This window comes from Gorilla gorilla, chromosome 15 (assembly GCF_029281585.2).
Source record: "Gorilla gorilla gorilla isolate KB3781 chromosome 15, NHGRI_mGorGor1-v2.1_pri, whole genome shotgun sequence".
Classification (NCBI taxonomy): Eukaryota; Metazoa; Chordata; class Mammalia; order Primates; family Hominidae; genus Gorilla; species Gorilla gorilla.
The window spans coordinates 113,457,698-113,472,981 of NC_073239.2; the positions used below are offsets into that span (position 1 = coordinate 113,457,698).

Consider the following 15,284-nt stretch of genomic DNA (forward strand, 5'->3'; position numbering starts at 1 on the left):
TGCTGGGATTACAGGTGTGAGTGAGCCACTGTGCCAGGCCCCAGGGCATATCTTTACAAGCTGCTTTGAAGTCCATAGCCTTAATATATTATTGAATTATCTGGATCTCAGATTTTCAGTCTTTTAGGGACAACTATGCTACTGGGTCTCCAGCCAAAGCCACCTTGATGACAAGACGAAAAGAGACTAAGTGGAAGAAATGACAATCAAATATAAGTCTGTTTGCAGATCAGCACTATTTTATGGAAATGAAGGCCACACATATAACTTAAAATTTTCTAGTGGTCACATTTAAAAAAACAGGTAAAATTAATTTTAATAGTATATTTTCTTTTTTCTTTTTTTTTGGGACAGGATCTCGTTCTGTCAACGCAGGCTGGAATGCAGTAGTGAGATGACGACTCACGGCAGCCTCCACCTCCCACTCCAGCGATCCTCCTACCTCAGTCTCCGGAGTAACTGGGACCACAGGCAGGAACTACCATGCCCAGCTAATTTTTTTTTTTTTTTTTACTTTTTGTAGAGACGTGGGTTTCCCTATATTGCCCAGGCCGGTCTCTAACTCCTGCCCAAGCGATCCTCCCACCTCAGCCCCCTAAAGTGCTGGATCACAGGTGTGAGGCACCGTGCCCGGCTTACATTTTCTTTACTGCAATATATCCAAAATATTTCAACGTGCAATCAGTATAAAAAGTGATCAGTGAGGTATTTCACATTCCTCGAACTGACACCCGCGCGTATTTTGCACTTCCAGTGCCTCCTAAACGAACTAGCCTCATTTCAAGTGCTCAGTGGCCCTAAGTGGCCAAGGGGCTACACTAATGGACAGGGCAGGTCTAGGTCCTGTGTTTTTCCCATTCGGAGTCACCAGTCCTACTAGACATTCTGTGAAAAAAGGGAAAGCCTTTGTGAAACTTCCTGAGGACTCACAAATGCACATTATTACATTTAGAGTTTAGAACTTTGGTTAAGGCAGCGTCCTGTATTTGATTCTTTCCCTCTTCCTCTCCACTAACCCCCTATGTGACATCGTAGAACTTATAATTCGTTCTAATTCGCAGATGGAGGGAATATGAGAGAGGAGGCTCTGCCTCAAACACTTTCTCAAACTTTCGCCGAGGGGTGGCGAGAAGATAGACTTCCAGGCCCCACCCGAGATAGATTAAGGGCTGGAAACACAGTCAAGGGGAAATTATGACCAAGACAACCTTTGCTAAAATGCCAGCGGTGACTGCCATTGATGTTCCTATAAAAGGTCAGCTCTGTCAGAAAGTTCCAGTGCATCATTTGTTCAAAAGTAAAATCAGCCCGTGTTCCAGAATTCGCGGACTGTCGTCACAGTCCTAACCTACACATTTATTCGTTCAACAAATATTTCAGCGCCTGGGTCAGGCATCAGGAATACACTGGTGGTTAAAACAGACGGAAAGCTCCATCTGGTGGGACGCAGTCTGGGAGGGAAAGGGAGTCCTGGGGACATGTTTTCGTCGGCTCTAGGCTAAGCACCTCTCGCCGTAGCACACGGGGTCGGCACCGCTGCCCGGCGAAGTACTTGTTACTTTGCAGTCCAGTACGAAGCGGCGGAGTAACCGGTTCCAACCCAAGGCAGCGACTCATGCGAGTCGTTCTAAGCGCCGCGCTGTGGGGTACATACGGTGCACGCGTGGGTGCCTCAGCCCCCTGGCAGCGCCTCCAGGGACGCTGCTCCGGGAAAGAGCAGCCGCCGCGACCTCAGGCGGCGGGAAAGGTGGGATCTCACAGTGCGCCGGAAGCGGCGCCTCGTGGCTTGGGATCTCTCCGGGTTCTTCCTTGCGCCGTTCACGCCGCACTGCCCACGAGGGCATCCCCGCCCGAGGGACAACTCACCGCCCGGAGCCTCCCTGAGCGTTCCCTTCCACCATCTGACACCCACTGCTAAGTGTGAGATGACCCGGGTGGTAATTGCCGGGCCGTTAGGAACTCCGCTTCCCGTGAGGCTTCGCGGCGGACGGCGCTGGTGCGCAGGCGCACGCACGGCGTGCGTGGTGGCGTCAGCAGTTCTAGAACGTTGCTGTGGTAGCGCTCGGGCGCCATGTTAGGACGAAGGGGAAGGAGGAGAAGCGCTTAAAGCGGCGGGAGCGGTGCGGGAGAGGGGTTGGACCCAGGGCTGAGGCAGGCCCCCCCCCTCCCTCCCGCCTCAGTGGATCATGCCCAGGGCTGCAGCGGCGGCGGTTGCGGGGGGGAAGTGACTGGGCGGTGCCGGCGCCGGAGACGATGCCGTTGTAAGTAATTTGTATTCTGTTTTCTTTCGCTCGCCGGCTGGGCCTTGGGGGGCGTCCGGGAAGGGGAAGAGGTAGGCGGAGAGGGTGGCACGCGAGCCCGACCCTCCCCGCTGGTAGGAGGCAGGCAGGACTGGGGACCTTCCTGTTTCCTCGCTCGCTCGCCGCCGCACTTCCCCCATGTGCTGGGTTCCCGCGTCCCCCGACCCTTTCTGGCTGGGTCAGCTGCCGTCGGGCCGGGGGCCTTCCCCTTCCGGAATTGCTGGCGGAACCTCTAACTCGCCCGGCCACTCCAGTTTCTCCGCCCCGTCCACAAAGAAAATCAAAACAACCCGAAGACAAAACATTGCCTGGCGGTGGGGAACCACGACCCTGCTGCACGCGGGATCAGCACTTGGGGTTCGGGCTCGCTCTCGGCGCCCCTCGGGCCCATTCGATGTTGCTTTTCTGTTCCTGGTCTGTCTCAGTTTGCTCACTCTCTCCCTCCCATTTCCAGATGCCTGTCTTGTGCGCCCGAGTTAGCCCCTTTCCACTGACCTTGTCTGAATGTAGGAGCACGAGTTAAAAGCCCAGCTTTGAGCGTTGAGTCCGCCTGCCTCCACCTCCGCCTCCCTAGCATTCACAGTCGGTCGGAGAAGGGGGCACTTCACAGGGTGCCCTCCTCCAAAACGACTTATGTATTGCTTTCCCTGTTTTGTTTTGATGGGGTAACTAGGTTTCATTCTGTTTCCTTCTTTCTCTGTCTCTGGTGATACTTTTTTTTTTTCCTGGTTGTAAGGCTTAAAGCTAGTCTCTTTATGCTTTCTAATGCCACTGCGCCTTTTTCTTTTCTTGGAGGGTTTTTAAAAAGTTTTTTTCTCCCCTCCCCCTTTCTGATAATGAGATATAATTTGGCAGCTCATTGCCAGTAGATTACGGATTTTTTTTTCCTGCAAATATACAGCATTGTAGAGGCCTAAATAGTGAGACTGCATTTCTTCCATTTTTGAATATTGAAGCGTAAGAGTGCCTCTTTGAGACCGGGGACCGAGTTTTCTTCATCTTAGTAGCCTCAAAACGCAACATGTAATTGACACTCAAAAGTTTTGGTTAAATTCAGGATAAAGATTTTTGTGGTTTCTAGACATCGAATGTAGTAACTCAGGTCTATTTTTTTTTTGTAAGTAAGGATAATTTCTTTAGCACATAATCACCGATTGTAGTTTTACAATTATATATGTGTGTGAATGTGTTTCTTTACAGGTGAGACTCTAACTTTGGCACAGACCTTAATGACTTCTATCGCAATTTATGTATTTTAAAAGGATTTTCCATGGCTCCCACCCACCCCCTTAGGTTATTAAGAAGTCTATCACATTACTTCTGTGATGAAAACGTTTGTTAGACTTAACTAACTATACATGTCTAAAATCTTGGAATCTGCATGGTTTCTGTTTATTGATTTTTCCCTTTCATAGAATGATAAGAGACCCTAGGAGAACTGAGTCTAAGCAAGATTTTTGTGGTGTTTCTCAGTTCAATAGGAGATAAATGTTTGCAGTGATGTCATGTGATGACTGCGTTATTAAGTTAACATTTTGCTGTCTTTGAAAAGGGACTTCTTTTTCTGATAATCATACCAGCATTAAAAATGATAGATGTAAACCTTAAAAGGCTTCAATGAAGAAATAACATTAAGTAATTTGTGTCTTATTTCTAGGAATTAAAAGTACTTTTATACTTACTTTCCCCCAACATTCTTTGAAGAGGGAAGGTATACATTTCTATGAAAGACCTTAGGTATTTCAAATTCTTCGCGAGTTAGTTCAAGTGTGTAAAATGGAAGACGGGGCCAGGCGCGGTGGTTCACGCCTGTAATCCCAGCACTTTGGGAGGCCCAGGCAGGTAAATCGCTTGAGGCCAGGAGTTTGAGATCAGCCTGGGCAACATGGCGAAACTTCATCTCAACAAAAAACACAAGTTAGCTGGGCGTGGTGGCTCATGCCTGTAATCCCAGCTACTTGGGAGGTTGAGGTGGGAGGACTGCTTGAGCCCAGGAGGCTGAGGCTGCAGTGAGCCTTGATCATGCCACTGCGTTCCAGCCTGGGTGACAGAGCGAGACTCAAAAAGTAAGTGTACGATAATTACTGTAGTAAACAATAGAGAGACCAAAGAATGCCTAGTTAAAGAAAAATAGGGCTTCTTCTTCATTAAGTTGCTTTGTTTTTCATGTACTGCTGTCACACTGTCATAAATGTTGTTTTTTTGATGTGTTGGATTGTGATTTCCCAGCTATATTGTGTTTGACTTTCATTTTTGGTATACCTGTCCTAATGTTAAATTTGGATGGGTGAGTGGCATTGGGGCATGGACCCTAGGTGAGTTGTCGGAATGAATTTAAATCCAAATTATCGAAATTTAGGATATTACAGAACATTTTGATCAAGTGTCCATATTTTGTCTAAATTTCATATGTAGCTACAAACATACTTTTGGAAAGATTATAGTCTGATTTAAGAGTCATGGTGATGAAGCTTCTGAAAGTTTTGATAGTCTTTGGATCCATTAAACAGTTTCTCACCTAGTCATTATTGACATTTATGCCAGATTCATTCCTTGCAGGTGCCTGTCCTGTGTATTGTAGTTTAACAGCATCCTTAGCTTCCACCTACTGGATTCCAGGAGCTCCACCCCTCCATTTCCCCAGTAATGACAATCAAAAATGTCTCCAGATATTGCCAGATGTGCCCTGGGGTGCAAAATCTGGTTGAGAACCACGGCATTAACGAAAAGTGTGATGCCCTTATGGAAACTAGATGTATTTCTGTCCTACTCTGTGTTGGTCAGATATTTTTGGCATCAGCTCAGTTCTGAGTATCACACGTGTGATAAAAAGGTGTGAAGGAGAGTAACCAGTATCAGTAGCATTTATGCCACATGCATAGAATGTTGTCAAAGTTACCAAAAAGAGTTACTGCAAGGCTTAGGCGAGACAATAGCAAAAATGTTTTCGGGGACTGCACAAAAAAGAGGGAATTGTAGTGGTTTTACATCGCCATAACAAGCAGAACTGGTACCTGCTGGTGGATGGTCTGTGCTTCCCAGAGCGTGATCTGTGGATGCTTGGGGAGGGGGACCACTGAGATCTTTCAGAGGGTACATAATGTTCAAACTATTTTCATGTTACTGAGATGTTTTGTCTTTCAACATTTGTACTTAACGGTGCAAAGGCAGTGGTGGGAAATGCTGTATCCATCATAGGAACAATCAAGGCAGAGAACCGGTATTGTATATAGTCATTTCCTTCCTTCCTTCCTTGCTTCCTTCCGTTCTTGATGGAGTCTTGCTCTGTCGCCAGGCTGGAATGCAGTGGAGCGATCTCGGCTCACTGCAACCTCCACCTCCCGGGTTCAAGCGATTCTCCTGCCTCAGCCTTCCAAGTATCTGGGACTACAGGTGTACGCCACCACGCACAGCTAATTTTTGTATTTTTAGTAGAGACGAGGTTTCACCATGTTGGCCAGGATGGTCTCGATATCCTGACCTCGTGATCCCCCCCCCCCCACCTCGGCCTCCCAAAGTGCTGGGATTACAGGCATGAGCCACGGCGCCCGGCTGTCATTTTATTTCTTGAAGACTGCACACTCATAGTTTAAAAAGCTTTTGATGAAACAGTAAAAGGAGGTTAATTTTATTAAATCTTGACACTTTATTTAATGTACTGTGACCACGGAAAGTACTTGTGAAGCTGTATACTGGGGAGTAGAATGGTGGTTTTGAGGAGCACTTGTATGTTGATTTGTGAGCTAAACTGGTGTTCTCATGGAGCTCCATTTTTATCTGAAAGAACAAGTGATGAACTGTGGATATTCATATTTGAGTATTTAGGAGACTTAAATGAGAATAAAGCAAGTCTGTCACTCCAAGGTAAACAACTGACTATTCCTGGCCAGTGAAAAATTGGAGCTTTCAAGCAAAATATAGAATTTTAGAAAGCTTGCTTTTCCATCATGAGCTTGACGGTTTTTCCCAATACTTAAAAGATGTTTCTGCTGACATTGGTGGTAATATTAATGCATATAGTTTTAATGCTGTATAATGTGTGCTTAAAAAAAGAATGTTTTTTAATATTTGGTAGACCTGTATAATTCACTGAACCTATATTTTCCAAATGACCATTTGTGATGTAATAAAATCATATGTGCATTCAAGGGTACATTCAGAGTGCAAGGTAAACCAGATTTTAATGCAACAGAGTACCAAGGGCTTATTAATAGGGTTTTAACTTTCATATTGTAACTAATCTTTGCAAAACTGCCACTTGTGGAGTTCTGGTGTAGTATCAAAGAAGACTACTCATATTAATTGAAAATACTAAATACTCCTCTTTTCCAATTATAATGTTGCTCCCAGCACTATGGGAGGCCGAGGTGGGAGGATTATTTGAGCTTACAAGTTCAAGACCAGCCTGGGTGACATAGCCATCTCCACAAAACAAAAAGAAACAGTTATGATGTTGGTTTGATGCCAGGTTTTCTTCATATGCTTCAACTAGAACAATTTATTGCAACAGATTGAATGCAGAAGCAGCTATGAGAATCCAGCCATCTTTGGTTTAGCCAGAATTAAAGAGATTTACAGAAATGCAAAAGCATGCCATTCTTACTAAATTTTTTGTTTTGGAAAATAGTTTTTTAAAGCTATGTTAACATGTAATGAGTTTCTTGTTATTTAAATGAATAAATACTTTAAAAGTTCTTCAGTTATAATTTCCAATGTAGTGGATATTGGTAAGCATAATGCATGTAAGAAAGAGCTCTTTGGAGTGCTCAATACATTTTAAGAGTTTTACAACTCGTAAAGGGGTCCTGAGACCAAAATGTTTGAAAACTTCAGAAATCCTGCTTGAGAACAGCTGCCCCAAGATGAAGTAGACTTTTCAGTGGTGGTATGAGCTGTCCATGCAGCACCTCTGGTGTTTTTTTGTTTTTCGTTTTTCTTGAGATGGAGTCTTGCTCTGTTGCCCAGGCTGGAGTGTAGTGGTGCTAGCTCGGCTCACTGCAACCCCTGCATCCCAGGTTCAGGTGATTCTCCTGCCTCAGCCTACCGAGTAGCTGGGATTATAGGCCCGTGCCACCATGTCCAGCTAATTTTTGTATTTTTAGTAGAGACAGAGTTTCCCTGTATTGGCCAGGTTGGTCTCGAACTCCTGATCTCAGGTGATCTGCCTGCCTTGGCCTCCCAAAGTGCTGGGATTACAGGCCCACCACGCCTGGCCTCTGGTGGTTTTCTGAACACTGTCTGGTGGTTTTCTGAACACTGCACCTCAGCCCACCCCAACCGTCTGTGATTTAAATAAAATTTTTTTGTTGTTGTCAGTGAAAAACAATATAGTAGATAACCTTTAGGAAAGATAACAGAACTGTGGGAGATTTTGATTCTCAGATTTTAAAATTTGGAGTTTTTGTACTGAATTGCTGCTCAGTAAATGTTGATTATGGTTTTGAGATGTGGTGTTTTACCTTAAACATGTTTTCAGTCCATATTTTTTGGTAGAGAAGTTGGAAGGCAAGGTATTGGAGTTGAGTAAATTTATGAGCCTACTCAGTTCCTGTCCCTGATTGTTTTCCTCACCTTCTTAAGGCAGAAGCCAGTTCTGGCTTGATAACAACTTTGAAAATGTTTTGGCTCATCAGAACATTCTATTCTTGGGTAACTAAGTCAACTTTAGGTTAACATTACAATTAAATTTCATCTTCAATTTTATCTAGGCAAGTTTATAAAGCTAGCTTCTTTCAGGTAAAATGAGACCATTTGGCTTCTTAGCTAGTTCTCATTTTGGGAGGGTGTGTGTGTCTCTTTTATTCTGTATGTTCAGGGTTCTAATTATCTAGCAGCTTTTAAATAATTGGACAATGTCAGTTTATGATTTACAAAGCAGCAACATTATAGGAGGTAATTGGTTCCCCTAAAAGTTGGTTAAAGTTGAGGCTCAAAAGAATACCTGACCAAGGTCATAAAGGTACTAAATTGTAGATTGAGGCTTAAATCAGCTCTGGATTCTGTGTTCCATTCTCATTCCAGTACACTATACCATCTCCTGTGGAGGCTCATGCCACCATGCCTGGCCAGTTGGAATCTCTGTATAGTTTCAAGTAGAATTAATTTTCAAGCTCAATTTTTTTTGTGTGTATAACATGTAAATCTCAAAGTATTTACATAATAAAAATATATACAAAAGTATATAAACAAAAGTAACATATAGTGTATACTTGTAGTATACACAGAATGTAACATACTGTAGAACCTGAGATCTTGTGCATTGCTTAATGATTGGATATATTCTGTAAAAATGTGTTATTTTTCAGATTTTATTGTGGGAACAGTGTACTTAACACAAACCTAAATGGTATAGCCTGCTATGCACCTAGGCCTATGCACCAATGATATGGCCTGTTGCTCCTAGGCTATAAACCTGTGGCAGCATGTTACTGTACCGAATACTGTAGGCACTTGTAACACATTAGGAAGCATTTGTGTATCTAAATGTATGTAAACACAAAAGGAATAGTAAAAATACGGTATTATGCTGTTATGGGACCACTGTTCTATGTGTGGTCTGTCATTGACTGAAGAATTCTGTTAACGTGGCACATGACTACTTTCAGTGGCTTTATTTGCATATATATTCTTATTTAAAGCCATGCACAGATTTGCCACTTAGACGCCGCTTTGTTGTGGCCAGTACCTTTTGTGGGAGTTGCATTTTTTTTTTTTAAATCTTTGGATTGTATGTAGGCCTGCTGAACTGTATAGCAATCTCATTTGTGGAAATCTAAGGATTTGGGAAAGAAAAAATAAAGGCATTCTGTTAGATTTCTTTCTTCCTCTTTTGTTACAGAATTATTTTTCAAATTTTTATTCCCTCTATATTTTGTCCAGAAATTGGATTCTTGGATTTTACGGCAGTTTTTATAATTTTGAGGTTGATCAAGAATAGTGTTTGTCATTTTGATCATTAGAAACATTTAAATTACATTTCCTGAAATTAGTGTCTGTAATACTTTGACTTACTATAATCTTGACTATTTTCTGATACATTTTCACACTCTTTCGTACTTTTTCAGGTCCTGTTTCATACTTTATTAAATTTACATTTCTTTCATTTTCAAGTTGTACTTGGCAAGTTGATGTAGCAGTGTACAATTTGGCTTTTTTTTTTTTTTTTTAAGTTTCTCCTAGCCATATGAGAGAGAGGGACACACACACACGCGCGCGCGCGCGCGCGCTTGTGCGCAAAGGGGCAGTTGGAAGTACCCTTTGGAAGTGAGGAAAAATAACTTGGCCATTGTAGTAATTGAACAGCAAGTACCCTTTCTCTGCATAAGCAACCTTGAATTTTCAGTTTGGCCTTGGGCTTTATCATACATACTTTATTCCCCTTGAGCATAAACAAACTATTACATCATCTTTGAGCCTTTGCTGCTGCTTTACTAAATATTGGCTGGATGGCCCACCTGCAGTACGTTTTTAAGAATATAGTGGGATCTAAATATTTTTAGTACCACTTACACAGAACACCTTATGGTGGGCCAGTTAACCATCGTTTTAATTTCTTATCAAATAGATTATTTTGGCGATAATCTTGCCTCTAAGCTACTATCATGCTGTATACCTTGTGAAAAAGGAGATTGTATTATTTTGGCTAATAATATTTAATGCACATTGAGATACTTTAGAGAGATCCCTTGTATCTTCTCTGTTCATGTCCTTTGAATGAGCACATTAAGGTTAAGACCTTTAAACAGCAAATTCTACTGTGGTGAATTGTTACTTTAAATAAGTTACTGTAGTTTATCTGATTGGTTTCAAAGAAGAATATTTAGCAAGTTTGGCTTTTAGTTTTAACTCTATCATGCAAATAATAAAGTGTTTTCTGTTAAGTAGTAGCTAGAAATTGGGGCAGTTGACTCTGTTAATATCATGGGCCACAACTTGTTCCAAATGCCTAATATCACTAGGTGGGGATTAATCAGTAGTGCCTGATGAGTTTTGTATAAATTGAGACACAGGCAGGCTGTGGTGGCTCATGCCTGTAATCCCAGCACTTTGGGAGGTCAAGGTGGGAGGATTGCTTGAGCCCAGGCGTTCGACACCAGCCTGGGCAACATAGTGAGATCCTGACTCTATTAAAAAAAATTAAATTGAGATGCAAAGTACTTAAACATTAACTATTTAAGGAAAACACCAATGAAAATATGATATTCTGTCCTTTTGTGTGTTAGTAGTCATCTGCCTAGATTACGCCTCTCCTTTCTGATCATTTACTGTGTACACCTTCTGGCATAGTCATGATTTTATCTTTGTTTCTTTAATGGTTTTTTTCCCAAGCTTCTACTTTGCACTTGTTGTTTAAGGATCTGAATCCCAGACTAAATTTGAGATTGTCATTGAAAACAGAGACTACCTTAAGCATCTTTGTATTTCTGATTTTATTTAGCATTGTCTTTTATGCATATTTAGGAATTTGGTACATTTCAACCTCATAAATACTGTACTTTCTGACAAAAGGTAGATGAGAAAAAAGTGCTTTTAGGAAAATTGAGTTGATGTTTAATAACCTTGGCCGCCCTAGCAGCTTCCTGGAGCAATAAATAAAGCAATATTTGCTTTGGATTTACTATTTCTAGCCACAGAGTATTGCACTAAAAAGCTATTTTAAAAATCTTTGTTTATTTCACAAAATAGTGTTTTAATTAGCATAAACTGAGTTTTTAGCTAACAACCAAAAGCTAATTATTGTTTTAATTTGAAGATTTGTTTGGTGCCCCTTGCTGCCATTTTAGGGGGTTACTTTAGCCTCCTTGCTATAACTATTCTAATTTAATGGTGAACGGTAGAATTAGTTGACTTTCAACTTTTGCAAGATTATTAATATTTACTTTAAATAATTTAACATGTTGAAACAAGTTTATAAAATATAAGGTAAAATTTTACAGTCTCAATTCTGCTTGATCGTGTTTCTATGAATGTGTTATGGACATAATATACAAATAGTTAAAAAAAAAAACTGGGTGTCATGGTCCATGCCTGTAATCTGAGCTATAAGGGAGGATCGCCTGAGCTCAAGAGTTTAGATCAGCCTGGGCAACAGAGCAAGACACCATCTCTAAAATTAAAAAATTATATATCTTTATCTATATGACTACACATTGTAAATGATGTGCAGAGGTGCCTCAGTATAGAGATGATTATTATTGGCTATGATATCAGCTATCTGGGTTCATATTCTGGTCCAGTAAACTTAGTCAAGCCTTCTTTCTTAGTTTAATAGTAAGAGTTGTTAGAAAAAATTGGGAATAATGTAAAGTGCTTGACTTAATACGTGGGTTATGTTGAAATTTCGGTAGATGGCAGCTATGATCGTAATTATATTCTGCAACTTTTTTTTCTCCTGATACACATGCTGCTAAACATACTATCTCATTGCTTTATTTTGGCATAGTTTTAAGTTGTAAGCATGTACTGTAATTAACAAGTTCTTTATTGATGGATATTTAGGTGGTTTCCAGTTTTACTTCATTGCATACTCTGCTCAGTGAACAACCTTGATTACCTTTCTGTGTTAGTTCTGTGAGAAAGGTTCAAATTCCAGAACCTATGAGATCAAGAGAGTTAATTTACAAATGAATGAACTAAGTACCAAAGAAGCTCCCTTTTTAGGGGATAGCCCTGGGATAGACACTGCTCATTTCAAGCTTATTTCTGTTGTGCCGGAATTCGGGTCCCTATTTTGGTCTGTCTTCCAGTCTTTGCACCCATACTCTAGCAGTGGCTGGAAATGTATATATTTTTTATTGTTTGTTTTTTGCTTTTTTTGGGGATGGAGTCCCGCTTGTTGCTCAGGCTGGATTGCAGTGTTGTGATCACAGATCACTACAGCCTCAGCTTCCTGGGCTCAAGAGATCCTCTTGCCTCAGCCTTCTGAGTAGCTGGGACTACACTACAGGTGCATGCCACTACAGCTGGCTAATTTTTAAACTTTTTGTACAGATGGGGCCTTTCTATGTTGCCCAGGCTGGTCTCAGACTCCTGGGCTCAAGGGATCTTCCTACCTCAGCCTCCCAAAGTGATGGGATTACAGGTCTGAGCCGCTGCACCAGGCCTGGGGATTTAGCTTTTTATGTAATATTTTATGTTTTAAAAATGTGTGATTAAAGAGAATATGTCTTCCAATTTCATGGCTTTCAGTTTGAACCTTCTGTCCTAGTATTTTTGTAATAAATAGATCGCTGGAGATAAAGTTGCTAGACAAACTTTTAAAATTGGTATGTGCATTTTTAATTTTGATAAATATCAGATTGCCTTTTAAAATGATGTAACAAGTTTGCTTTCATCGTGATGAATAAGGGCTCTTTTTTACACCATGGCCAACATTGGAGGTTTTTTGTCTTTCATTCTTACCACATATATTAAATTTTGTTATTCATTAATCAGGTTGTCTTAATTTGCTTCCCTGATACGCAGTGAAACTTTTTTAAAAATTGATTGAAGAATTCTTTATGTATTCAGACTGTTGCTGTTTTGGCATAAGTTGCATGTATTTTCTCTTTTTATCGTTTGCTTTAACTTTCCTTATGTGCTATATTGTTATATAAAAGTTGGAATATTTTGATGTAAGTAAACCTGTTTTTATGGCTTTTGCGTTCCGTGTCTTGCTTGACTAAGGCTCTGAAAATGTTTTTTATTTTCTTGCAGTGCCTTATGCTTTTTAAATATTTCTGAAATAGCACCTGGGTTTTAGATTTTACTATGGACAGTCAAAGCCATTTGAGTATTTCATAGTTGTCTTCACTGATTTAAAATGGTTATCAGTATATGTCCAAAGATGATCATGCTTTGCCTATTTGAATGTATGACCATTAAACTCCAGTTAACAAATCATAGGAACTTGCACTATTTGCATTAGGTATCTTTTTTTTTTTTTGAGACTGAGTCCCGCTCTGTTGCCCAGGCTGTAGTGCAGGGATCTCAGCTCACTGCAAGTTCCACCTCCCGGGTTCACGCCATTCTCCTGCCTCAGCCTCACAAGTAGCTATGACTACAGGCAACTGCCACCACGCCCGGCTAATTTTTTTTTTTTTGTTATGTTTAGTAGAGACGGGGTTTCACTGTGTCAGCCAGGGTGGTCTCGATCTCCTGACGTCGTGATCCGCCCACCTTGGCCTCCCAAAGTGCTGGGATTGCAGGCGTGTGCCACCACGCCCAGCCTATTTGCATTAGATTTCTAACTACTGTACCAAGGTGGTTCTTGATAGTTGAGATTGTATATATTAGTTAAGTCGAATGTCTAACCTTTTGAAACAAATATCCTGCCAAAATAAACAGCCAACAGTCAACAAAAATGTCACTATTCTTTCTAAGTTCCTAAATATTTATCCTAATTAGAGTCATCTTGACAGCCCTGCATGGGGAAAGGAAAGACCTGTTTCTCAGCTTTGGTCTAAAAACTTTCATATTTGGAAACTGCTCTTTAGTGTTATGTGTTGTAGTTGTAAAATTCCTAGTTTGTTATCCAAAGTAATGAAGAGATACAATAAATTCTAAGGTAAATCCGCAGAGATGCAACTTACCAAGAATAATATAACTAGTGGCAGAATGAAACCAGAGTAATATGACGAGTAGCAGAAGTGAAATCAGGCCTGCTTTCTCCCTTTTTTATCAGATTGTTTTTGAGTTGAGACCAGACTTTGTAGTCTGTCCTGAATGCTGTTACCAGAAGTCACAGTTTTTTAGTATACAGTTATATTTTAGGAAGACATACTTAGTAGTAATATGCATGGTGGAACCATGTGACAAAGGAGTAGAAGGAAAGGAGTTGGGACCAAGATTGCCAAGAATCAGAACTAGAATAGTTGAAAATGAATTGTTATATAGAATGTTAAAATTAAAACAATTAAAAGGCATGTATTCTATGTGAACTTTGCCTTGATGAAAATAATTTAAATATAAAGAAAACTCCTCGTATTCTAAGGAGAGAAGAGTTCTGAAAATTCTTTATACATTACCTTGAACCTGTAAGAAAAGGTGTGTTTGTAGGGGGAGGAGTGTTTGGCTGTCTTTTTGTGGTTTTGAGAGGGGGCAGAATTCATATATGTACTATTAGATGTAGGTATGTATTTATGTGTAACTCTGATCCAGAAAGGATGAAGACTTTTAAGAATGCTTTAGTCATAATATTAAAAACTGGCAAGATGTTTGCATTAGATGTGGATGAAAAGGAAGAATAAGGATAGATACACAATGGAGCAAAATATTAGGCTACTAAAAATAGTTCTTAAGGAAATACAGTAACTTTTGTATTTTTATAGAGTAGAGAGCTTGCTAGATGGCTGCCAGTTGCACTCTAAGAATTCAGGCAGTACCCTGAAGGTAAATATTAATTATGTTGGTGAGACGAAAATGGACCAGTTGCTCAAGCAAAGCACAGTGTTCTTCATATTAAAAACCAGGAAGACATTTTAAGGAATCACAAATACTGCAGCTATATGTCTGGTTTGTATTTTTCCTTTTTGTGTTACGTAAATTGTAGAAGTTTATTTTTCAAAGTAGAATAGTGTCTGAAGAAAATTAAATACTGGTAAAAATGTTTCTAGAATGGGCAGATGTCTAGTGCATTCAAGAATGGGAGGAGGAACTTTGCATTCTTGGGATTGGTAGCTGTCTGGTGTATGGTTCCAGGAGAGTGTCAGTGCATAGGTAAGGCAGAAGAATCCTTAATCTTTGGAGGTTTGTGTTCCAAATTGCCCAATATTGGAGTATATAGTTTTGTTAGAAGGAGAACAGCAACAAAAAGATTCCTTAAATTGTTTTATCACTCTACTTAATTTCTAATGTTAAATGGAAAATCTTCACTTCCATTTAAAGTGTTACAATATTTAATGTTTCTACTTTGGACGTTTGAAACATCTGGGAGCCTAGAATTCTTAGTCTAGCTCCTTACGCTCATGCTGAGCCATTTTTATTGGAGACACAAGTATCTTGTAA

At 40.6% G+C, this 15,284-nt stretch overlaps 1 protein-coding gene and 1 long non-coding RNA gene across 4 annotated transcripts in view; one reads left to right on the forward strand and one right to left on the reverse strand.

Moving 5' to 3' along the window:
• Positions 1 to 1,313: 1,313 nt before the first annotated feature.
• LOC109023251 (uncharacterized) lies at positions 1,314 to 1,962 on the reverse strand. The gene is made up of 2 exons (XR_008671480.1): positions 1,867 to 1,962; positions 1,314 to 1,639 (listed from the first exon to the last, which is right to left on the reverse strand). It is a non-coding gene; the product is annotated as an uncharacterized lncRNA (long non-coding RNA).
• Positions 1,627 to 15,284, forward strand: part of PAPOLA (poly(A) polymerase alpha) — a 64,568-nt gene continuing 50,910 nt past the window's right edge. For all 3 annotated transcript variants that reach the window (XM_004055667.5, XM_055361899.2, XM_031001604.3), the window contains exon 1: positions 1,627 to 2,261. In XM_004055667.5, coding sequence (XP_004055715.1) covers positions 2,254 to 2,261 — 8 coding nt within the window. In that variant the 5' untranslated portion in view covers positions 1,627 to 2,253. The remainder of the gene's footprint in view (positions 2,262 to 15,284) is intronic.